The 26,900-nt window shown below is 37.5% G+C and overlaps 1 protein-coding gene across 1 annotated transcript in view; it reads right to left on the bottom strand.

The window, feature by feature from the left end:
• The window catches only part of TTC3 (tetratricopeptide repeat domain 3), a 127,926-nt gene that overhangs the window by 98,585 nt on the left and 2,441 nt on the right, over window positions 1-26,900 (bottom strand). The window contains exons 2-10 of the mRNA XM_086675956.1: window positions 16,431-16,585; window positions 15,292-15,334; window positions 14,303-14,453; window positions 13,743-13,830; window positions 12,441-12,494; window positions 10,279-10,399; window positions 7,601-7,686; window positions 6,063-6,157; window positions 4,868-4,930 (exon numbers count right to left, since the gene is read on the bottom strand). Coding sequence (XP_086532082.1) covers window positions 4,868-4,930; window positions 6,063-6,157; window positions 7,601-7,686; window positions 10,279-10,399; window positions 12,441-12,494; window positions 13,743-13,830; window positions 14,303-14,453; window positions 15,292-15,334; window positions 16,431-16,574 — 845 coding nt within the window. The 5' untranslated portion in view covers window positions 16,575-16,585. The remainder of the gene's footprint in view (window positions 1-4,867; window positions 4,931-6,062; window positions 6,158-7,600; window positions 7,687-10,278; window positions 10,400-12,440; window positions 12,495-13,742; window positions 13,831-14,302; window positions 14,454-15,291; window positions 15,335-16,430; window positions 16,586-26,900) is intronic.

The following is a 26,900-nucleotide window of genomic DNA, read 5'->3' as shown; positions in this document are numbered from 1 at the left end:
AGAAGTCATTTTAAAGTCTATCTTCCTGCTATTAATCACAAGTTGGATCTAAAAGAAGAGAACGTATTATAATGGGTAAATAAATAGTGAAGGTCAAAGTAAATACCAAGTTTAAAGCTCGATAATTTTCCAAAGTAAATTAAAAAAAAAACATCCAAGGCTAAACTTTCCCTTTCTCCAATTACATTCCCCCTTACACAGTTTATCACATCCCATCAAAGAATGCAGATTTCCACATATGAGTACCAGAAGGAATGAAACAGTAAGGAGGCACAGCCTAATCACATACCTCGCTTAAGTACCCATAACTACAGAAGCCATAGATATGTCTAATTGCTTTTTCTAGATTCTCCTTTAAACTAAAAACAGCTGATTACTTCAATTAAAACTACCACTCTAGGGGCGCCTGGGTGGCGCAGTCGGTTAAGGGTCCGACTTCAGCCAGGTCACGATCTCGCGGTCCGGGAGTTCGAGCCCCGCGTCGGGCTCTGGGCTGATGGCTCAGAGCCTGGAGCCTGTTTCCGATTCTGTGTCTCCCTCTCTCTCTGCCCCTCCCCCGTTCATGCTCTGTCTCTCTCTGTCCCAAAAATAAAATAAATAAACGCTGAAAAAAAAAAAAAAACTACCACTCTAGGGGCACCTGGGTGGCTCAGTTGGTTAAGCATCCGACTTCAGCTCAGGTCATGATCTCACAGTCTGTGAGTTCAAGCCCCGCATTGGGCTCTGTGCTGACAGCTCAGAGCCCGGAGCCTACTTCAGATTGTGTCTCCCTCTCTCCCTGCCCCTCCCCTGCTCATGCTCTCTCTCTCTCTCAAAAATAAATAAAAACATTAAAAAAAAAAACTATCACTCTATAATGCTCTGTAACTGCCAAATCGTATTTGAAAAGTAAACTTCTGGAAGACATGAATAAAAGGACATCTCAGTCACACCAGGCATTTTGGAGTACACTGCACAGTCCTGAGCCTGAAGTATTCAGCAGATGCTGTAGCAGGAGATAGAGCATTTCCACACACACTACCCCCCTCACCCCAATCCCGTTCCAAGGATTCCCCAAGTGCGACATCTGCAGACCTGGAGGTGCACGTGTCTGATGAATGGGAAGAGTTTAGGTGGGCTCTTGGCCTCACCTACACTCACCCAAAGGTGACCTGATTTACAAACTGTGACTATCTGGCATTAAAACCACACCACCACCACTTTGACCATTTCTGAATGAAGCATTTTCCCCATACACCTCACATCCGGCTCCCCACCTTTGGTCTTAAAATACTTATTATTTCTCTTCTTTCAAGATTACTTTTCACTTATTTTATCCTTGATGTTTAGGGAACGCTGCTTTTTTCTTTTTTCATCTTATCATGTGCATTTTCAATTTCACTGTATCCCTTTTTATCACATATTTCAAGTATACATAAAAGTACAAAGAATAACATTAATATAGTCAACACCCATGTACCAGCTTAGCAAGATCTTAACATTTTGCCACATTCACTTCAGATCTTTTTGCAGAACTTTGTTACAGTTGACATCCACTGTGTATCATCTTTCTTATCTCCGATCCCTTTCCCTCCTTCCCTCCCCAGGAGACAGCCACTCCCCTAGTGTTTAACATGCCCATGCATTTTAAAAAGTTTTAATACACACTATGTATTAATTGTGGATATGTAAGTCATTTTGCATATTTTGAACATTATATAAATGGCATCATACCATACAAATCATTCTGCAACTTGCTTTTTCACTCAGCATTGTCATCATTTTAACTGCTACATAAGATTCCATTGTACGAATATACCATCATTTGTTTATCCATTCCCCCACTGATGGACATTTGAGTTGTTTCCATTCCTTTACTCTTACAAACAATGCTATCGTGAAGGCTTGCACGTATCTTCTTGGGGACACATCTGAGTTTGGAGGATATGAGCCTAGAAGTGGGCTGCAGAGTATGCACATCTTCACCTTGCCAAATTGCTGTCCAAAGTGATTGCATCAATTTATATTTTCTCCGGCGGAGTACGCAAGTTTCCTTTGTTCCACATCCTCTCAAACACTTGGTATTATGAAGCTTTAAAAATTTTTGCCAATCTGATGGACATGAAAAAAAGACTCACGGTTTGTAATCAGCATGTCCTATAAGGATATTAATGTTTATTGACTATTTGAAGCATTTATTTTTAATTTTCTTTTCAGCTTTCACATTACCCTTTGATTCTACCATCACCCGTCCATGGGGATTAGTAGTAGAGACCCTGCATCCAGGCTGTCTGGGTTTAAATTCTGGCTCCATCACACCCACCTAGTATCTGAGAACACTTTACTTGACCTCCCCATTCCTGTTTCCTCATCTAAAAAGAGTCAGGAGCAACCACCTCACGGGGTCGTGGAGGGTTGTTGAGCTTGTGTGTGTAAAGTGCTCAGAACAGTGCCGGGGGCGGGGGGTGGGTGGGTGGTGGTGGTTGGAGGCTTTACCCTCAGGTGTCCCACAGCTGCTCAGCCAGATTCCCATGACAGATCTACCAAACCTCAGATGTGAGACCTTCAAAACATCTCAACCACGGTAACTCAGCTAAAGGGCATGGGTCCTTCTGCTGTCAATGACACGAGTGAATCACTGGCAACGTGTTCCTTCCTGAAGTCACACTATCTACACTATCTATTCACTTAATCAGGAATGAGACGTACTGTGGACTCAGAAAACATCCCTAGGTTACTGAGCAAGTCATGTAAACAATGTGTGAGAAGGTGGGAAACACCAACAAACCCGTGTGGCACAATATTTCTGACATTACATTGGCATCCAATACATATTGGTGATCACCTAAGAAGGAAATGCTGCTGACCTGCCTCTAGTGAAAACTTCGATGGTGTCGAACCACAAGCTAGACCATCAGGAAGTCAGTACAAGGATGGACACACAACCCTGCTTTTAACCTTTACCTCACCAGGCTACCTGGCTTCTGTACTTCTACTTTGATGCACCTCGTTTGCAGTACAGTTTTAAGAGGATCCTCCTTGAATGTCTAGCATTCAACACTCGTGAAAGAGGGCAGAAACCCCCTGGCTGGCCTCTCAGCTCTCGGAGCTCCCCTACGCAGAGCGGACGACCTTTTGCCCAATCAACATTTCGATTTTCACAAGAGGCTAGCCAAGTTGCCAACCTATTCATCTTGAAAGCACACAGATTCACCATCAAACAGCATAGGATATCTGCAATTCTGGACCTAGCCAGACGCAATAACCTAAGGACATTTGCAGCTCATTTCTTGTCAGAACCAGTTGAGGATAGTGGTATTGATGGAAGACTGTGTCAAGCCCATCCATTCCTCTAGTCTAGATAGCCTCGGTTTATCCACGGCTTAAGCCATCTAAAAGCTGCATAACGTTAATACAGCGGTATTCTCCGAGGTGGTTGGATTACTGGTGATTTTTATTTTCTTCTTTTTAAACTCTCGTATTTTCCAAATTTTCTACCATGAGAATGTGTTCTGTTTATAATAAAAGAAAAACACATGTTATTTTTAAAAGCTACATACTTGGAACATACTCTCTTCCCCACTCCCACCCTCCCGCATCCCAATGTAAGCACTTTAACTAAAAAATCACTGGTATCAAACTCTCTGCTTTCATCAGAAAACGCCACAAAAAAATTGTGAAACCCAAAACTGCACTTTCAGAGAGTTTTCTGCTTTCACAGAAAAGTTGTGGAGGTTCTTTCTTGTCCATCACTCAATTCAAGTTACTTGTAAGCCATCTAAGAAATTTCTTCCAGAACTAAACGTCAGGAAAACTGTTTCACCCGAACAACTTCTGTCCTCCTTCTTCACGGACAGTGAAAAATCTCGTGTAACTTGTCAGGTTTTCTCCTTTTATTTTGGCAATAGAAAGGTCAAACACAAATATGAATTATAACTAATAACTTTACAGGACTTTATGCCTATGCAGCTTTACTCTGAGGATCCCCAGCTCTAAACTGGCTTTTTAGTTTGTCTTGCTGTGCTTGTAATATTCTTCTACTGAGTGCATATATTCCTGCAGCCACTCTAAGCCCATCTTACAGTATGGCAGGATATAACTAAACGTAATAGCATATACTCTTCACTACTAATGCTTGTGATATTATCCTAAAAATTTTTAATTGAGGAACAACAAAATCATGGCACAGTGTCAACAATCTTTCTCAACTAATACATAAAATCTCAATGCAACATAAGAAACTAAGACTGAATTACATAAATCATAATTCGAGTCTCATAGCTAAACCATTAAATATCTTTTCTTTCTTCCACTTATAAGTGAGATTTACTTAATTTTTTATATCAAGATATAGGAAAGAAACAGCAAAAATTCTTCCAGAATTAGAAAGATCAATTAAAGGAGCAAAAGGAGGTAACACAGGAACACCTGGGATTCTCTCTCTCTCTCTCTGCCCCTCTCCCACTCGTCCTTTCTCTCTCAAAATAAATAAACTTAAAAAAAAAGGGGGGAGTAACATAGATATTATAAACACAAACTTTGATACCATCAGATAAGATCTGTGTTCAAATCCTGACATCACTACTTACTAATAGTATGAGCCCCCCCAAATTTCAATGTGGAGAATAACATTACCTATTAAGTGTGTTATGAGAATTAAGAAACGCATGTACAAGTACTGAAAAAAGCATACATGTTATCCATTCAATCAACAGCTGCTGCTGTCATTGTTGTTCTATATAAAGCCTATAGAGCCCCTTTAACCATTTCACTATTTCTGCCAAAACTACTGAAGGATTTTCTTGTCTACCTGCAAAACAGAAATATTTCTCAAAAATGGGTAGTTTAGCATAATAGCTCAGTGACTGGGGTACTCTAACCAACTTACCTAAACTGTCCAGTGCGAAGAAAACAAAGAGCTCGGTTACCATAAAGAAGGTGATTTTCAGGTCTTTAAAAGAAATAATGTTTAGTCAGGAAAGTACATTACATACAAAACAAATAAAAAGCACACAGAAAACATAAGGCATGAAAAACTTCTCAAAACCTTTACATCTATGTGGCAGAGCAGAAGGAATATAGGATTAGGAGACCTAATTGGCTAAGTCCTGGTTCCTTCACTTCCTACCATAGTTAACTTTATTCAAATCAATCTATATTTCCCTGTATTCAAAATGTTCTACTATTTCTGCCTAGCTCATAGGGATGCTGTGAAGATAAAATAAGGCATAGTAAAAAGTTAGCAAACCACAAGTGTGGCATAGGTACAAAGGACAGAATTATACTCACGTAAGTCAGGACTATACCACTTTGACAAAGAACTGTGAAAGTCTTTAAACTACAACAATAATTTAAACAGCTTCATTTCACATTTTATCCTTTCTAATTTTATCTGTTTCTTTCCTCAGAGCAGAGCAGCAGCCTTCCAGGTGTGGTGTGCTACCTTGAGTCACTCATTCCCCATGGAGATGGGCAAGGCACGAAAGAGAGTAGCTGTCTGCAACACATCCTCCAAAGGCTGCTACAATACTAGGTGGCCCAGCTAATATGTCAGTAGGAACCAAATATGAGTTACACATGCAGGAATGCTACAAAATTCTAGCAGCTGAGCAAACAGAAGATGAGGTAGAAAAAATACACACCTTCTCTCAACAATCCCAACTATTATCCTTTAAAAGTTCCCTCTTAGGAAGCAAAACTTCCCAAATGGGAATTTCTAATGGGAATCTTAAGTATTAGTAACTAACCCTTTTTGATCAGTTAACAATCTGGAAGATGTCAGCTAAAGGCAAAATGAGAACAAGAAAAAAAAAATGATGACCCTATACTGGAAAGCTTGAGAGAAATGGGGTAGGGTAGAAGTAATATTCACAATCCTGTCTGACTTGCTTGAATTCTACTGCTCGGTTAAGTTCATCGACCCAGGCCATCCCTAATAGTTCTGGTGCCGAAGGGTGAGAACATCTATTCCACTTGGCAAACTGAAATTACTCTCTAATTCCTTGCCTTGTTTTTATTTCTCCTGACTAGCATTCTAACTTGATCTGCCACACAAAAAGGATCTCGTTCTATTTTGCTCTTACCTATATTCAATGGCTCTGGTGTAATAGATAATAGCTATATCAAATCTTTCTTTTGAAAACTCTTCATTTCCTTTCATTTTCATTAGTTCTCCTTGCTGAGAAACCAAGGTGAAAAAAGACTCATAAATTAAATGCAAAGGCAATCAAGAACCCAGTATCTAGGAAAAATAGTTCTAGGTTTTTGTCATTGACAACAGAAATAACCTGGGATATTATTTATGTGGAAAAGGGGAATGCAATACCCAATATGTTGGTATATATATTTAAAGAAACCAGTCTCTGACAATTCAATGCTAACTTTGTTAAAGGAATATTAGAAAGTAAAACCACATTATGAATAACTACTAATAATTAATCCCCTTGTGTATAGTATTTGGCAGGCCCACTTTTAAATATACCTACTGAGCCTGCCACACAGCAGGGAAAAAAGCAGATGCAAGAGTTAGAAAATGTGATATTATTTAGGGGCACCTGGGCGGCTCAGTCAGTTGAGTATCCAACTCTTGATTTCAGCTCAAGTCATGATCTCACTCACAATTCCGTGAGTTCAAGCTCCATGTAAGGCTCTGTGCTGACAGTACAGAGCCTGCTTGCAATTCTCTTTCTCCCTCTCTCTGCCCCTCCCCTGCTTGTGTGCTAGCGTGCACGCACTCTTTCTCTCTCAAAATAAATAAACTTAAAAAAAAGAAAATGTGGTATTATTCAATAACCTAAAAGTGCCAAAAAAAACCCCAATATATAAATCAGTAACATATAGCAATGTTGAATAGATTAATTGCCAAAAAATGAAGCAGCAAAATTAGTAAGAATATGAAATCAAAGATGCTACAGATGCAACTGAAACTTTTCACTTCAAATACTTACAGTTTCAGAATAAACAGAGTAAAATAAACTGGATCACATAAATGGCTTTAATTAGTGAATTAAATAGAACATTAAATATTTTCCTAAATCCTTCTTTAAAAATTTAGTTGAATCTTATTTACTTGAGCACCCAGCTGGCTCAGTTGGTGCAGCATGTGACTCTTGATTTCAGGGTTTAAGTTTGAGCCCCACACTGGGTGCAGAGATTACTTAAAAATAAAATCTTTAAATTAAAAAAAATTGTATTTCCTATGATTAAATTCTATGGCATGTGAATTACATCTTAATAAAGCTATACCAGAGAAAATCATACTTCCTTAACTAAGTAAAAGCCTTTCAATTTAAAAAAAATCAAATTTCAGTTTATAATTAACTCTTAAAATATGTACAATTTGATATTTATGTTATTCAACATTATGTGAATTTAATTTAATAATATATAAATATATATTTTAAAAATATATGTGTAACATTAGAAAATTCTGATCAAGATGTTGTCTGCCTGTTCCAAAAAAATATTCCAATTAAAATTTATTAAAAATTTCCCTCAAACCTGTTTATGAATTTTACAGTTCGTTGTGTGCTGACAGTTTTTTTGAACTTCCTTTGAATGTTAATAAAAGTTCTAACAGATAAATCTTAAAATATACTTACAAGTAAATATTTATTCTCACCTCTATACACTCCACACAATTTTGAGTTTTAAATTCTTCAAGCAAATTGCAGTTTTCTGTTATGACTTTAGTTATGTGATACTTGTCTAAATTTTATTTTCAGGAGAGAGTGAGAAAACAAATTGGTACTGTTAATGTTCTAAAACTTAGGTTATGTAAGTCAATCCATAAAGTCAATTAATTATTATACCTTCTAAATAACATGTTTCTTGTAATCTTTTACATGTACCAAATAATACAACTGAAAATACACAACTGAAAATGTTTTAGAACACATTATTAGATTCATTGCTTGCTGTGAGTCTCATCTGTTTTATATCTAGCATTAAAAAAAAGCACTTATTATTACATTAGTTCTAATTGTAGTTTAAATAAATGTTCGGTCATGATATTCCAAACAGGTCTCATAATTACTCAAGTCAGTTCCACAAACATTACTGAGCATGTATGGTGTACCTGGCACAATATTCAATAAAAATGTCTAACAACAAAAACATGGAAAACTCTCTAAAATGTATTTAATGTAACAAATAATTTAATTATCTTAATTTAACATTCTGACTCTCATGAATGAAATGTTAAAATGTTGTTTGAAATACCATTCTTTTAAAAATTTAATAAACTAATTAAAACACAGTAGGTAATAACCAAAACTTATATTAAAAGTATACCAAGACTTCATTTTCTGTATTTTTAGCTATTCTATAAAAAATATTTTTTAACGGATAGTAATTTTATCCCAACAAAATCATAGTTAAGCCTCTACCAAACACATACATTTCCAAGGTGAAAAAAGTATCTAAAATCTAAGATTTAAGAAAGAATTCTGAAAGGTCACCAAATAAAGTAATTAATAAGGGATAAAGTAAGATTACAGGATAAAAACCTAGGCTTTGAAATTAGGGAATCCTGACCTCTCACCTAGGCTGTACTACTCACTAGATTGCAGAAATATCACTTAACCTCCCAAAGCCTTAGTTTGCTTACTTCTAAAATAAGGACAACAGCAGCTACCATAAGACAGCTATTGTAAAGAAGAGAACAGAGAAAGAGTGTTGGAACCGAGTCCACATGGGTGCCCGATGTGATACTGCTCCTCCACTTTTACCATAAAATCTACCCTATAATTAAAGGCCTCCAGAACAATGAGGAGAACCACCTCTATCAACCCAGCCTTCATGTTTAAGCTTAATTTCTCTCTACCACTTACATTAAACAGCATAAGACTTGACCTCTTCTCAGTAGGGATGGCAAATTACCAGTCATCATCAACTAAGGAGCCAAATATTTTCTGCTTCAAGATCCCTATAGCTAGGGGCACCTGGGTGGCTCAGTCAGTAAGTGCCCAACTTCAGCTCAGGTCAGGACCTTGCAGTTCGGGAGTTCCAGCCCCGCACCGGGCTCTGTGCTGACAGCTCAGAGCCTGGAGCCTGCTTCAGATTCTGCATCTCCCTCTCTCACTACCCCACCCCCGCTCACGTGCACGCGCGCACACTCTCTCTCTCTCTCAAAAATAAACATTAAAAAAATCTTTTTAATTAAAAAAAAAGATATACTACAAAAAAACTGCTAACATTCAAATTATTTAGAGAAATATATTTCACAAAGTAAATAAATATATAAAGCAGTTTCATCATACAAAAGATTAACAGTCATCAGGGAAATGAAAATTACAATCTCAGCTCTTATTTCTCTTTTTTATCCTTATTTTTGAGAGAGAGAGAGAGATAGAGCATGAGCAAGGGAGAGGCAGAGAGAGAGGGAGACAAAGAATTCGAAGCAGGCTCCAGGTTCTGAGCTGTCAGCACAGAGCCCCATGTGGGGCTTGAACTCAGGAACCGTGAGATCATGACCTGAACCGAAGTCAGATGCTTAACCGACTGAGCCACCCAAGTGCCCCCTTATTTCTCTTTTGAATGAGAATACATAAAGTGCCAGTTGTGATCTCTTTTTCTGGGTATTATATATAATAACATGACATTCATTAGGTAGGATTTTTAGAAGTATGATGTCATAAAAAACATTAAGACAGGAAGTACAGAAGAATAAAACTATAAGCTTAAAGTTCTCTTATTCAGGCTTTTCTCTTATTCACAAGAGAAAAACATTTTTTTAAATCCTAAGATAGGGATGCCTGGGTGGCTCAGTCGGTTGAGGACCTAACGTGGCTCAGGTCATTATCTCGCGGTTCATGAGTTCAAGTTCCATGTTGGGATCTGTGCTGACAGCTGAGCCTGGAGTCTGCTTTGGATTCTGTGTCTCCCTCTCTCTCTGCCCCTCCCCTGCTTGTGCTCTGTGTTTCTCTCTCTCTCTTAAAAATAAACAAACATTAAAAAAAATCCTAAGATAAATAACCACACATTCCATTTCCCAAATAATTCCTTTAAAAACTGAGTCAAGAGGGGCGCCTGGGTGGCGCAGTCGGTTAAGCGTCCGACTTCAGCCAGGTCACGATCTCGCGGTCCGTGAGTTTGAGCCCCGCGTCGGGCTCTGGGCTGATGGCTCAGAGCCTGGAGCCTGTTTCTGATTCTGTGTCTCCCTCTCTCTCTGCCCCTCCCCCGTTCATGCTCTGTCTCTCTCTGTCCCAAAAAAATAAATAAACGTTAAAAAAAAAAAAAAAAAATTTATAAAAAAAAAAAAAACTGAGTCAAGAAACAATTTAATGCATGTATACTTACATTCAGTGAAGAAAATACTTAACATAGGCCAACAATTGTCAACCGCTCCTAATTTAGGTAGAATTGTTACATCACCTGTGTATTTCACCCAATTCAAAGCTTCTTCCATTGCCAAGATTTTCTGTATCAAAAAGATGGATAAAGAATGTGATTTGGGTATTAACTCTAAATTTACATGTGACACCATATATGTAACATATAGCATTTTAGATTCTTGATAAAAACTTACACGATCTCCTACTTTCATTACACTAGCATGCAACTTAGAACAGCTGGACCCCGATTTGTAAGTTAACAGATACCATGGACTCACACGTTACATCTTTAAGTAACCTCAGGCCACCCTCAGAGAACAGGATGCTGCTTCAATGATTACAGACCTGGAAGCTGAGGTTTACAACCTGGCCAGAGGATGCTCTGTGTAGCACTAAAGTACAATAACAAAAGGTGAGTGAGAGGTCTCAGATCTCATCTAAACTAGGACTTCCACTCTTACCACAAAGTGAAAGGTATAGAGATTAAGGTTCATGAAAGGGACTGTGTATTTTAAAAACATTTTTGGAGGGCACCTGGGTGGCTCAGTCGGTTAAGCACCCAACTTCAGCTCAGGTCATGATCTCGCGGTTTGTGAGCTGGAGCCCCACACTGGGTTCTGTGCTGACAGCTCAGAGCCTGGAGCCTGCTTCAGATTCTGTGTCTCCCTCCCTCTCTGCCCCTACCCCGCTCATGCTCTGTCTCTCAAAAATAAACATTCAAAAAAAATTTTAATTTTTTAAGTTTATTTATTTTGAGAGAGAGAGAACACGCACAGTGGGGGAGGGGTACAAAGAAGGAGAAACAGAATCCCAAGCAGGTTCCATACTATCCAGCACAGAGCCCAACGTGGGGCTCGAACTCATGAACTGTGAGATCGTGACCTGAGCCGAGATCAAGAGTTGGACGCTTAACTGACTGAGTCCCCCAGCACTGCAGGACTGGGTATTTTAAATGGTCTGTGGCAAACAGAGAAGAGTAAGCAGATAAACAACAGGAGAAAAGCACAACTGCTCAAATGAGCATTCAGTGCAAAGATCTTCATGAAGAGTCAGGAGTTCACAAGAATGTTACTCATACTTCTGGTCTAAAATGACTTCAGGGGTGCCTGGGTAGCTCAGTCAGCTAAGCGTCTGACTTCGGCTCAGGTCATGATTTCACGGTTCGTGAATTCAAGCCCCGCATCAGGCTCTGTGCTGACAGCTCAGAGCCTGGAGCCTACTTCAGATTCTGTATTTCCCTCTCTCTCTGCCCTCCTCCACTTGCACTCTGTCTCTCTCTCTCTTTCAAAATTAAATAAAAAAAAATAAAAATAAAAACTATATATATATATGTATACATATATATACGTATATATATATACGTATACATATATATACACATATATATACGTATACACACATATATGTGTATGTGTGTGTATATACGTATATATATATATATATGAGGGGCGCCTGGGTGGCTCAGTCAGTTGAGCGTCCAACTTTAGCTTAGGTCACGATCTCGCAGTTCGTGGGTTCGAGCCCCGAATTGGGCTCTGTGTTGACAGCTTGAAGCCTGGAGCCTGAAGCCTGGAGCCTGCTTCAGATTCTGTGGCTCCCTCTCTCTCTCTGCCCCTTCCCTGCTCATGCTCTGTCTCTTTCTGCCTCTCAAAAATAAATAAAAACATTAAAAAAATACATATATATGAAATGACTTCAGAAGTAGTGGAGTTATCGATGCTGGCATCAGGCTTAAGGGAAACAGGTAGATGCTTATTATGTCACCAATAGCATTAAAAATTGGATTATTGTACCTGGAGATTATCTAGTAATTACATATCCAAAATGTTCATACTAGAGACCTAGTAATTTCATTTGGGAGAATATATGCAAGGTAAATAAACTAAAAAAGAAAAAAGAATCAACTTGTAAAAGAAGCTCAAAATTATACTACTTACACGGGAGGGAGAAGAAAATGATGCAAACCTCCAGAGTAAGGAGATTTTTTAAGCAAAATATAGAAATCGATACTATCAAATACTACATGTAAAACACTAAACATGTGAACTCGATCCATGGGCAATGACCAGTGAGATGACTGCCAGTTACTGGCAGTTGTTGTGCCTGCTTCCCATATCTAACACTTACATTTTCTATTTTATAACCAATTCTCAATAAGCCTCCAATAAAGAATGAATCGTTCTGCAAAACAAAACAAAACAAAAAAACACAGTTATTTCCTTATTCAATGAATTACACTTGAATTTTCCAGTGGACAAAAGAAACAAAAAAACAAACAAAAAAAAAATCCTACATTTCATGAATACTGCTATGTGTTCAGAGTCCACTTCCTACAAGTACTTTCATGCCCAATTTACCTCCTAAGAACCCTGAAACAGGAATTAAGAAATAGTCTTAAATTGGCTTCTAATAATAAAATGACTCAGTGTACCTTTTAGATGTATGGATTTTAAAGTTCATTCCAAGAGAGACAGACTGCAAGAGTGGTGTAGGGGCAGAGAGCAGGAGGAAGAGAGAATTCCAAGCAGGCTCTGAGCTGGCGGAACCCATGAAACCAGGAGATCATGACCTGAGCCGAAACTAAGAGTCAGACGCTTAACCAACTGAGCCACCCAGGCACCCCACACCAAATTTTTTATAAAACTACATTGGCTGGGGCACCTGGGTGGCTCAGTTAAGTGTCCGACTTCAGCTCAGGTCATGATCTCAGTTTGTGAGTTTGAGCCCTTCATCAGGGTCTCTGCTGTCAGCGCAAAGCCCGCTTGGGATCCTCTGCCCCCTTCTCTCTGCCCTTCTCCTGCTCATGTTCTCTCACTCTCAAAAATAAACATTAAAAAAAAAAAAGCAACTACACTGGCTGACAGAAGTTATAGCAAAGGATTATCAGCAGGAAATAAATATCAGAATGTCTTTTATTTAAGTTTGCAATCAGAATAATACCAAGAAAAACACTTGGCTCCATAACCAACTGAAGTAAGAAAAATTACTAAATGGCTTTCACAGGGAAAAAAAATAACCCTCAGTGCAGTACAGGGATACTACCTCAAATACGGCATAATAAAAGTTTACCACAAAGTAGTAGTATTTATTGTGGCGATAGTGACAGTGGCATGATTTTATAAGAGAGAACCTTGTCGCTTTCAGCGACAAAAGTTCCTGTGAACCAGGAGCATACTTTCATCTGTGCCAAATTCCAGTTTCTATTCTTTACTGACAAGGAATAGTCCTGGATCTCATCATTCATGTCAGAGCCATGAAAATAGCAGTCCATCTAATCTCTCAGATACACAGCAAACTCATGGGTAGCAGAATAATGTCATGTTAAACCAAACTGAAACCATAACCTGTTAGCCACTGTAAGTTACTAACGTGGCCCTGACACCCTATGAGTATTTATATTCTTTAGATATGGGGGATTCTATCACTTACCACAACTTTCTTTGCCAAATCCACAATATCTTCCATCAATTCTAGATGTTGTAATTTCTTCAAACTTATCTCAGAAGCATGAGAACTGCTTAAATACAAATTCATTTTTAAAACATCAGGTTCTTATATATAAAAATTCATTGACTTTTATACTTTACTGTACATTATACCTCAATTTAAACTATTTGGAAAAAAATTCTCTCTTCACTCTAGGTAACAGTAAGTTATTTATTAAGTGGACAAAATTCTGTACTTTTTTCTCTCTTCTGTATAACAATACTCTTATTTATAAACAAGCATATTAATTTTCCCTAGGTAGGTTTCAAACCTACCATCTATGCTCTTCAGATATTCATTCATTACATTACCATGATTAGTCAATCATATCTAAATCCAAAGCATTAACTTTTTCCACCTTATTACATTACAGTGAAGGTGAACAATATATAAGAATAAGACATAAGAATAAGAATAAGGCTTCCATTGTACTTGGTGTTCCTTAATAATGGGCAACATGCTTACAACTGTTTACACAAAACAAATAACATGTAGTAACTTACCCAGCCTCCACACAAGGATGCAACCTTGATATTACAGAACTGTGCTGACGTTGAAACAGAAGTGGCCAGAAGATGTGTATTTTAATGGCATCACAGTAATCTTGCAGGACAGAAACTGGTTTACTACACCACATATTGCAGATATCAAATTCTTAATTAGAAAAAAGTACTCAATTAATATTTTGTGCCTCGTTTTGAAATAAATCAACACTGTTAATAAAGGAAAGGCTACAACAGATATGGAAAGGTAAAAAAGAAGGGGTGAGCAGGATAGGTGAAGGGCATTAGGAGGTAAAACTTCCGGTCATAAAACAAATAAATCACGGGGCTGTAAAGTATAGACAGGATGAGGGATATCGTCATCAGCAAGGTAATAACTCTGTATGGTAACATATGGTTAACTATTATGGTGAGCATTTCCTAATATATATAAATGTTGTACACCTGAAACTAATAGAATACTGTATAGCAACTATACTTCAACTAAAAATATATAAATCGGGGCACCTGGGTGGCTCAGTTGGTTAAATGTCTGACATGATTTCAGATCAGGTCCTGATCTAAGGGTCGTGAGTTCAAGACCCACAGTGGGCTCTGTGCTGGGCATGGAGCCAAATTAAAAAACAAATGAGCAAAAAACAAACAAAAAAAAAAACCATAAACCAAGGTGCCTGGGTGGCTCAGTCGGTTAAGTGTCCGACTTTGGTTCAGGTCACGATCTCACGGCTTGTGGGTTCGAGCCCTGCATCGGGCTCTGTTCTGACAGCTTGGAGCCTGGAGCCTGCTTCAGATTCTGTGTGTCTCTCTCTCTGCCCCTCCCCTTTTTGCGCTCTCTCTCTGTCTCTCAAAAATAAATAAACGTTAAAAATGTTTTAAAAAGACATAAATCAAAAAATAAAAATGACAGATATGTAGGACTGGTATGTTGATGCGAATGGATGAACCTCCCATTACAGTCTTTTAACAAATTAAAATGCCAAGTTACTCACCTAAGTTTCTCTCACTTTGGGTAAAATCTTTATACTGCATCCCCTAAATAGAAATAAATTCTTTTGATTTGTATCTGGTGAAATGCAAAAATACAGCTTTCAATTTTTAATGTAAGGATTATCAGTACTAAAGTAACAAATTTCAGTGCCCATTTACTTATACACTTTGATTACACTATCTTTGCTCAGTGGTGAGCCTTTAAGCCTTTTTTCAAAGCGTTTCATTTCTCCTGAGTCTGTATCTACGGCTCTCTCTTGAGAACCATTCTAATCTCCAGCCAGAAAACCATATTTCCTCATCACTCATTCTCTAGTATTGTACATTCTTGTTGAGGCACTGCTTACTTTCCCTTCTGAAATCACATTTGTACCTCCTGTAAAACTTGCGTACCACAGGGGCACCTGGGTGGCTCAGTCGGTTGAGCGTCCAACTTCAGCTCAGGTCATGATCTCACTGTCCGTGAGTTTGAGCCCCGCATCGGGCTCTATGCTGAGAGCTCAAAGCCTGGAGCCTGTTTCAGATTCTGTGTCTCCCTCTCTCTCTGTCCCTTCCCCACTTATATGTGCGCACGTGCGCTTCTCTCTCTCTCTGTCAAAAATAAACATTAAAAAAAATTTTTTAAAAACTTGTGTACCACAAAAACATCTTTACTCCCATAGCTCTAAATCAAAACACCTTTAAAAAGTAGACATTAAAAGTTCTCAGAATAAAAAAAGATCTTTAACTACGAACAGTAATGAACGTAGTTTTAACTAAACTTACTGTGGTGATAATTTCACGACACGTACGTATTTCAAGTCATTATATTGTACATGGGAAACTAATACAATGTTTTAGGTCAATTGTACCTCAATAAAATGATAAACCTTTAAGAAGACACAATGTTAGGGGGACCTCGGTGGCTCAGTTGGCTAACTATCCGACTCTTGATTTCGCCCCAGGCCATGATCTCACGGTTCCTGAGATCCAGCCCCACATCGGGCCCAGGCTGTTATCACCGAGCCTGCTTGGGATTCTCTTTGTCCCTCTCTCTCTGCCCCTCCTCTCACTCTCTCTCTCTCAAAATAAAGAAAAAAACATTAAAAAAAAAAAAAAAAAGAAGAAGAAGACACAATGTTAAAGAATCAATAAATCTTACCACCCCATTGCAGTAAAGTTGAGTCACGCGAACACAATCATCGGACATAAATTCAGGAGCAAGGACACAATCGTCCACATAAGGGCAATCTTCTAACAAGGCATCATCTACTACAGTGAAATCTCCCAGGGCAAAATCATCCATGCTGTACCATCCTAAGGAAATAACACAAACCCAAATTAGTAATTAAATCATTTGAGATAATATGAGAAGCAGTTTTCCTGGCTTCTATGGTATATTAGAAAAATCCTTGGAACTTAGGCCTCCTCAAAATAATAAGGACACTGAGCTCTGGAAGATTCTCATCCTCAGTCTGCTATTCTTTCCCCAACTCTCCTCAAATGATCAGTTTATCTTTCTTTTCTTCCTTAGACTCACATAGTCACCATCTCTACTCTGAATTTATCTGTTTGCATGTCTCCCTTAGCTGGGAGATAATTAAGGGCATTTTACTCACTTTTGTATGTGCCTGGCACATGGTAAGCCCTCAAATAATTGTTTGCTGAATGAACAAAAGACATCTTTCCACTGCTGCCCTTCTACACCATCTGCTTTTACTGCATCCTATAAAATATGCCATTTCATCACACACAAACTCTACCATATTCTCAACCTCCTGGCCAGAAGTAAATCCTGACTCCACTGAGAAAATGGTGTCTTACTGGCTGTTCATATTCTGCTATCCATCCCTCCGTGTGTGTTCCTGTCTTGGACAAAGAGGCAGAGCTGGAGTGGTCCTGGGTGAGACTGTCAATCTCCCAACTTCCCACAGCCGCATCCAGACTTCCATCCTCCTAACAATCACTGCATCTCTCACTCTCACAACTACCACACCACAGAGCACTGCTAGATTGCAAAGGTAGGCAAAAACCCTCATATTATCAACAGCCTCGTATTATCAAACATATTAACTATGTTTTAAAAAGAATCATTTCAATGGGGGGAGAGGGAAATTAGGGCTGGAGCTTCAGACTAAGGCTTTTTTCCAGAAGAAAGTTCAATAATAAAGATTTATAGCTCTCAGAGATTAGCTACAAAACCTAAGTTATCACTGAAAAATGCAGCATGGTAGTACTTCTAACTCTCGCCCATGTAACGGCCATCTTTCCCTCTCCTCACCAGCACCATCATGAACACCGTTTCTTACACCTTTCCACTTCACCACTATCACCCCGCTCCTGTTAGGACAAACAAAGCTTCTTTTTTCCTAAGCAAGACCACCGTCAGTCCTTGAAATACAAACCTGTTCTTTTAATTCTTCTTGTGTCCAATTCGCTGTACGAAAACCTCACAGTAGCAGAAGTGAAGAACAAGAACCATCTTCCTAGCAAACTATTCATGCTATTTGTCACACGTTGTACCAAACATTTTCACATACACCATCTCATTCATCCTCGCAGCAATTCTCAGGTCCGATCATCACCTCCAGTGTGCAGATAAGAAGCATGCTTAGTAAAATTAAGTAATTTGCTCAAGGTCACCAAGCTAGAAGGATTTAAACTTAGGTCCTCTGATTCCATAGTCTCTCCTCTCACACACTCTTCCTTGTCACTGCCACCTAGCCAGTTCTTGCTTGTTGCCATGTTTAAGAACACTGGCAATCATCACAGTGTTCCCCTCTCTCCTCCAAACTCTCACCAACCCAGCCACACCAAGGCCTGTATACACGATCCCTTTAGGACCCCAGCCTTACCATTCACCTCTTTGGCTAAAATGATCTTCACCACCTGTGACACCAAGGCTCTTCCTTCCCAAGGCTACACCCTAGATCACTGTGCAGGTTTAAGCCAGTTTTTAAACCTTTAACTTTGATTAGCTCCTTTCTGACCACAACCAAGAGTCATACAGCTCTTGTGTCCCCTGCCTCCTACCACAGACATTCTTCATCAAGAATTCTTCCTCCCTTTTCTCCCATTCGAATCCTTTCAGCTTTCCGCAACTGGCTTTCCACCTCTGTTATTCAAGGAAAACTGCTTACAACAAGGTCATTAATGACCTTCTACAAGAGACTGATTATCTATTATGTCTGGAACCTGAACTGTCTGTATGAACAAGGTTTCCAGAGTTTGGAGAATTTAACTCCAAAAGCGAATGACTGGAAAAAAATAGACATTTTAGCACCCATGGCACATAAAGTGGGACATATGCTATCCTGGAAAATATATACACTTTTTAATTCATTTGCCTTACAAACATTCTGTGTGTGTAGAGCCAAGAACTCTCTGTCATAGCCCACACATCGCCATCACGGCATCGGTTATAATCCAATTAATGTGCTCATACCCAGGAGACTGAGCCACTGTGACAGCATGCTGGTCATTCACAGCCTGGCAGATCTCACTGACATCACACCTGACTCACCACACCCTATACCAACTATTCTATGATTAGACACTCATGTAATTTTTATTTTCTATCTTGTTTTAACCAAAGAGGCAATATGGCACAGTGGTTAATTAAGAGCATGGACTCTGGAACCAGACTGCCTGGGCTTGAATCCTGGCTCCCTCATTTCCTGAGTGTGTGATCTTGGGCGAGTCACTTAACCTCTCTGTTCTTCGCTTTCCTCACATTTCCAATGGGGATAGCAATACTACCTATTTGGTTAACCAGTAACACATTTATAGTGCTTAGAATAGTACATGGCATATAGGAAATATTATAAATATCAGCTATTGTTAACATTAGTATTAGATGCATATTTTTAAAAATCCACTGTTTGGATGCTTCCAGCTAAACGGTCTACCTTAACTGCTAAGTCCAAAGAGCACTTTTCAGCTTACAACTTACTTGACGCTGTTGACCACTTCCTCCTTCTCAGAACTCTTCACATGGACTCCAAAGACCATCTTCTCCTGGTTTTCCTCCTATTCTTCTGGCTGCTTTTCCTCAGTTTCCATGGGCTCTTCTTCTCCATTCCCCGCCACCCAAATGTCACCTCTCTTTTTTTTTCAGGCTTACTCTCTCCTCGGTGACCTCATCCACCATACCCATGGCTTCAAAATAGTACTTTCTGCACTTCCATCATTTGCACAGCTTCACCATGATTTTTGCCATTTCCACATATCGCATGTATTTTTATTTATTTAGTAGTTCTCTTTTATTGGGCTCACTTGGCCTAAGTGGTAATATCCATGATATCATAGATTTGAGATACAATTTACATTTTTCATACACATTAAGTTCTTAACTATTACAGAATCCATGTGCCACTTTAAACTATCTCAAACTGCACTGAAGCAAACAATGGCTGAAACGGCCAGATGCTGAAGTCTCTAATTTCTCCAGGCTGCACTGCATCTCTATAGTCCCTGTCAACAAGATGTCCCACAAGTTTCTCAGATTAAGTTCAAAAATAAACTTATCTTTTTCTTCAAAAACAAACAAATGAAACAAAGTTCTCTCCTCTTTCCGTGTGTTACCAGTCAACTGTTCTACATGCCACATGGTTAAGCAAACCAGTGATCTGGAGGCCATCTGGACTCCCCAGTCTCTCTCAACATTCCTATCCATCTGACCACAAAGTCCTGTCATTTCTACCCACCTATGAAATCTAAAATTAGCACCCATACACCTGTTCATGCCAATGACACTACCTTCATTTTCGCTTCATCTTTTCTTCTCTGAACTAACTTAACAAGCAGACTCCCAGCTGGTGATTTGCCTTCAAACTTGGCACTCTCTAAAACTCTGACCATAACATTTTACTGCTTAAAATCATTCAATAGCTTCCCTTCACCTTCAGAATAAAGTCCAAACTTCGTACTGCAGCTTGGAAGGTCTTTAATAATCCTGTTTCTGCTTTTATTTCCAGTCACTCCACAACATGCAACACAGAAGACATTCATACTCAACTGCCTCTGATTCATAAACAAACCTTGTTCTACAACCACCTAAGGCCTACCAGTCTGGGAAGCATTTCCTGATCTTCTCACTACTACTACCAAGTTCCTTTCTGCACCTCTTCTCCATAAGCCCAGAGCGCCCTGCCCACATCTTTTTGACAGCAGTTCTCACACTGGTCATCACAGGCTTATCTTTGTAGGCTGAGAGGGTACACTGTGCCCTATTCATCTTGATTCCCTAGCTCAGTACTTGCCAAATTTTTTATTCAAGCTCCCTAAGTAGAAAACTTTGCTAAATCCACTTGCTACCTCTACTACTGTTATTCAATATTTTTTTGAGAATAACTCAACTTTTAACTCAGATCTAAGCTTGTTTTAATAGAAAACTTGATACCACAAGAAACCTTACACTTGGAAGGACTTTTTTTTTTTTTTTCTAATACACTCAAGTAAGAATGTAAAGGACTTCTAAACCCATCAGTTACAATGAACTAATAGGGGACTCTCACTGCAAAACAAAGTAGATCCTCGATTCTAAAATTTTTTAAATTTTGCTGAGCTTATAGAACTAGGAATGTCTAAAACCACCCTTTCCCCCCAAAAGCAACAAACCTCTGGCTAAAAACTAAAGCTGAGAGTCAAGAGCTACAAGTAGTATTGCCAAGAGCAGCAACGGACACAGCCCTGGGCCAGAAGCAAAGTGAAGACACCGAAAGTGGTCCAATGTAAACTCCCTGGCTCCCAACCAAACATGATACAAATCCTATCAGAAGAAAAGGGCCTCCAAATCAAACTTTCAAGATCCCACGGAGAAAGATCAATCAAAGAGTTCATAACCAAAGATCATCAAGCATAGGAGGTGACAACCCAATATGAGAGATAGACAACAGAAAAAAACAAGGAATAAATTTAGATCCCTAAAGACATCAGACATTGGGACTGCCAGATACAGTCCACAGAATACCCATGGGTTCAGAAAAATGACGAAGCAACATGAAAGAAAGACTTGATGTATCTGAAAAAAGAACCAAGTAGAACTTTTACAAATAAAAAATATAACGGTTAAGAGTAAAAGGGAAAAAATGGACGCATTATAGAGAAGATTAAGCACAGATGAAGAGAAATGGATGAACTAGAAGATATGGCTGATAAAATTACCCAGCACTGTAAATTCTGATAGGGAAACAAGGAAATGAAAACTATGAAAGGTGAAAAGTACCTAACCTGGAAACAGTTCAATACATACACATTCAACTAAATTTCCAAAGAGACAATATTTATTACAAGGCTCAGAATCTTCTAGACCTCTTGAAAGACAAAATTCAGAATCCAACAAAATTCAGAATCAAGAAATGTGTGTATCCAAAAGAGGATAAACAAAAAGTAATCTCCATTAGACTTAAAAAGGAAATGACATAGCACCAAAGATAGAATATCCAATGCAACCAAAAGAAAAAGAAGTTTCTTCAAAGTAGCAAAAATAAACGCACAGGAGGCTTTCCATGTAGAATAATATCTTCACCATGTGGACAGAAAATAATCGATCAACCTAAATGTGTATACCCATCAAACCTCTCTCAAGAACAAGGATAAAATCAAAATAATTTTATATAAAAATTGAGCTACCAAGAGACTTGAACTAACTTCTTAAAAAATACCAACTAAAAGACATAAACTGACTGGATTGAAAGAAAAATCCAGTAATATATTCTCTGTAACAGACACCTAAAATGTCAGGGCATAAAAAAGGTGACAGCAAAATAAAGGAAAAGTATATTCCAGGTAAATTACCACCAAAAGGAAGGTGAGGTAGACTAAATAGATACTAACACAAAAAGCTAAATTAAGCATGGAGAGGATCACAGCATAATAGAAAAGATTCAATCCATCAAGAAAATAATGTTAAACTTTTACATCCCTAATCAAATAATCTCACCACACATCAGAAAAGTTGTTAGAACTATAGGAAGTCAGTTAGAAAGTAGTAGCAGGAAATTGCACACATCTCTCTCAATTAATGACCAGTGAAACAAAAATTAATAAATACAGTCTGAACAACACAATTTGCAAGTTTGATCTAACAGATACATAACAGTTAGAAAGCACATACTTGTCACAAGTACACACTTAACAGTTATTATTCACTATGTACAAAGCCACAAATTGAGAGCAAGCAAACATTTTTTAAAAGACAAAATACTACATTCTCTGATAACACAATTTAGGAGTGAATAACAAAAAGAAAAATGTTAATGTAGATACTTTTGAAAATTAAAAAAACATGTTACATGTTTCAAAGAAAATTTTAAAACATGTACATCAAAGAAGAAATCAAAATGAAAATTTTAAAGCACTTAGATTTGAAAGTTAATGAAAACATTGTAAGTTACACAATGTTAGCTAAGGCAAAAATAAATTTTGGGTTAAGTTTACAGCCTAGCACACTTATACTAGGTAATAACAATGGCTGTATTACTAAGTTAAACATGGAATTTAAGTTAAAAAAGTAATATAAGCCCAAAGAAAGAAAAAGGAAGTAAATAAACGAAAAGGAGTCAATGAACAACAACAAAAATTTAATAGAACTAATTATGCCAAAAATTAATCCATTTCCAAGATTAGTAAAATAGACAAATTTTTGGCAAGATTAATCTAGAAAAAAGAGAAGTCACACACAAATATTCAAAATGAGAAAAGGGGGTTGGGGCGCCTGGATGGCTCAGTCAGGTAAGCACCAACTCTTGATTTTGTCTCAGGTCATGATCTCAAGGTGAGTGGGATTGAACCCCCGCATCGACACTCTGTAATGACAGTATGGGGCCTGCTTGGGATTCTCTCTCTCTGCTCCTCCCCTGCACTCTCTTTCTCTCTCTTCCAAAATAAAAAATAATAATAAATAAACAAAACAAATGAGAAAGGGAACATAACTACAGATAAAGCATAAATTAAAAAGGGAATTAAAAGGGCACCTGAGTGGCTCAGTTGGCTGAGCATCTGACTTCAGCACAGGCGCAGGTCATGATCTCGCGGTTTGTGAGTTCAAGCCCCGTGTTGGGCTCTGTGCTGAAAGCTCAGAGCCTGGAGCCTGCTTTGGATTGTGTCTCCCTCTCTCTCTGCCCTCCCCTGCTCATGCTCTGTCTCTCCCTCTCTCTCAAAAATAAATAAACATAAAAAAAAGGGGGGGTAGAAATTAAGACAATACCATGAACTTGATGCCAATCAACTTCAAGTTTTTGTTGAAAAGACAAATTTCTTAAACTTACCAAAACTGATTAAAAGCAATGGAAAACTTAAAGTCCTACTATTATTCCATTGCTAATTACTACCAAATTATCAACCATTTACAATCTTTCTTTTTTTTTTTTTTTTTTTTATTTTTTTTTATTTTTTTTTTTTTTTTTACAATCTTTCTACAAAGAAAACATTAGATCCAAATGATCTTAGGGGTAAATTCCACCAAACATTTAAGAAACAAATCACCCCAATCCAAACTGTCCTAGGGAACAGAAAAAAAAAGAACTATTCTTTAATTGTATAAGGGTGGCATAACATTAATGCCAAAACCAGACAAGATAGTCAATAAAGAATAATGATATGTGATTTCACTCATAAACAGATTAAAAAAATCCTAATATTAGCAAACTCAATCCAGTAATTCATAAAAAAAAAAAAAAAACAACAATTCACTAAGATCAATTTGGGTTTATCTCAGTAGAGAATACAAAAGAGAATTAAGAATTTTAAAATGTATTAACTGAAATCCACTACATTTAACAGATTAAAAAAGAAAAACTACAAGATACTCTCTCTCAAGTTTTTCTGTCCCATGCAGAAAGGGATGTGACAAAACTGCAAAGACTTCCCTAACTTATAAAGAGTTATTTACAAGAACTTGAATATTTTTAATGCAGAAACATTCCCTTTAAAATCGGGAATGAGACATGTATATGTCCACTACAATCACTTTTAATGAACAATCATCATCATCACTTCCATTGAACATAGATGTAAAAGTATGCCAGCATATTAAGACAAGAAAAAAATTTTTAAGGAAAATAATTGCAAGGAAGAACAAAAAGTGTATTTGCAATGACCTAATTATTCACATAGAACTCAAAAGAATTACAGAAAATATATTAGAAACAATAAAAGTTTATCAATTGGGTGGCTAAAGACTAATATAAAAATCCATTAAATTTCTATTTGCTAACAGTAAACACAGAAAATAGAATCTTAAAAAATAACACCATTTATAATTGAAACAAAACTACTAGAAACATTAGAATATTTTAATGTTTAATGTTCTCTCTGTATAAAGTTACAAAACCAAATTAAAAGACATTAAAAACCTAAATAAATAGAAATACATACCATTTTCTCAGACAGGAAGGCTCAAAATCTTAAAGATTTCAATTCTCCCTCAAATTGATTCAATAATTCCAATTAATTCCCAAAGAGTTTTTCATGTCATGTGACAAGTTGATTCTTAAAACAAGAACAGAGGTCCAAGAACAGCTGAGACTCAAGACCCCCTGCCCCAAATAGCAAGGTTTCTGGTAAAGCTATAGGATTAATAATTATAACAGTGTGGTATAACACAGAGATAGACAAGGAAACAAGTGGCAAAGAAAAAGGGAGCCAGAAACAAACCCATGCTGGTGAACAGAGGGACAATTCCACCTATGGTATGAGGACAGCTGTAGCCACATGGAGGAAAAAAAAATGAATGTGGATCAGTGCCTCACACTATACACAAAAATCAATACCAGATGGATTATGAATTTAAATGTGAAAGACATCATTTTAAAACTTCTAAAAAGAAACATAGGAGAACGTCTTTATAATTCCAAGGCCAGGTAAAGTTTCCAATTAGATTACATTAAAATTAAGAACTTCTGTTCACCAAAATACACCATAAAGAGTAAAAAGACAAGCCATGAACTGGAAGAAGATATTTACAATGCATACAATCAATAAAGGATCACTGTTACCCATTTGTTAGTTTTAAAAGACAACAGAAAAATGGCTAAAAGATACGAGCAGGCATGTCACAAAAGGAAAACTGTTCATAAACATGTGAAAAGATGCTCAAACTCATTAACAAAGAAATGCAAGTAAAAATCACAATGACAAATCATTTCATACCCATTTGATCAGCAAATATAAAGAAATCTGATGATGATAATAAGTGTTCGAGTGGATACAGATCAACCATAACTCTTACACACTGCTCATCCAAGTATATAAATTGACAAAACTGCTAGTCGAAGTACAAGGTGGTACAACCACTTCAGAAAACAATTTGGTAAAGTTGAACATTCATACCCCATAATCCAGCAATTTCACGTCTAGCAAATAGCTTACCACAGCGGTATTCCAACCTTTTTTTACTCACAAACCACAAAAAATACTTCTAATCATTTCACACTAAGATGACACCTAAAATGCTCAGTCTAAGTTTAAATAATTGCAAAGGATGAATTTCTTGTGACATTTAAAAATAAAGCTGACACATCACTGGCTTAAATTGTTATAAGTATTATTGCATACGACTGATCAACAATAACTATATACACTGATAATTGAAGATAAGTGTTAAAATGAACTGCAAATGCAGTCTTGAGGAAATGGGAAGTGCCTGGATTTAAAAAGGCTTTCTCTAACAACATACACTAGATTTTAAATTATCTCTTTGTTTTCCATGGAGCTTTTCCACTTGGAACAATGCCTTCGTCAGACTCCATGTGGATGAGTGGTATGCCTTCCTTATCTAAGGTAGAAGTGCTACTAGGAAAGGTAAGGTGAAAGTGGAAGCAACAGGAGGCCTCTATTACAGGCCTCAGGTGTTACCAACATCAGGAAAGAGTACACATGGAATTTAATCATCTAGAAATGGAGGCATTAATATCCGTGGTGCCCAAGTACTCCCTAGAAATACCTTCATTACTCCCCTGAGGGTCATACACCCCAGCATGAAAATTCTTGCAAACTATGTACCAGTAGAGAAATGTAGAGAAATTCTTGCAACTGTGTACCAGAAGATATGTATGAAAATTTCGTAATAGCAACACCTAGAAAGAGCCAAAATGTTCATCAAAGAAGAATGCATACACTGTGTTATATTCGCCGTGGAATATTACACAGCCTTAAAAAATGACTTACATCTATACTCAGTATCAGTGATTCTTAGAAACAACATTGAGTGAAACAACAAAGTCTCAGAAAACTGTATCCAGAATTCCTTTTTTTTTAAGTCAAAAACCATACAATACATTGTTGAGGAATATACACATATCTGGCAAAATTATATTTAAAAAGCAAGAAATGACACCATTCAGGATAGTAGTCACTCTGCAGTTGAGTACATTCGATATTGGTCATTTTGATTCTTAGATTGGGTGTATTGATTGGTGTTCATTTTATTATTTTGCTTCATAACCTCCATATATATTACATATATTTTGTTTTTTATTATCTTTATTGTGTTACATATATTTTGATTATATCAAATATTACATTAAAAAGGAAAAAAAGATTTTTCAAAACCATTCATCGTATTTTAAAAAGCAATTAAATCGCCTCAACTAGAGAGGTACATATACATATCACGGAAATTACTAACTTT

The sequence above is a fragment of the Puma concolor genome, chromosome C2 (genome assembly GCF_028749965.1).
Source record: "Puma concolor isolate L17-30 chromosome C2, mPumCon1.1.hap2, whole genome shotgun sequence".
Taxonomy (NCBI): domain Eukaryota; kingdom Metazoa; phylum Chordata; class Mammalia; order Carnivora; family Felidae; genus Puma; species Puma concolor.
The sequence above is the reverse complement of the archived record's forward strand: the minus strand, read 5'-3'. Positions and strand labels throughout refer to the sequence as shown.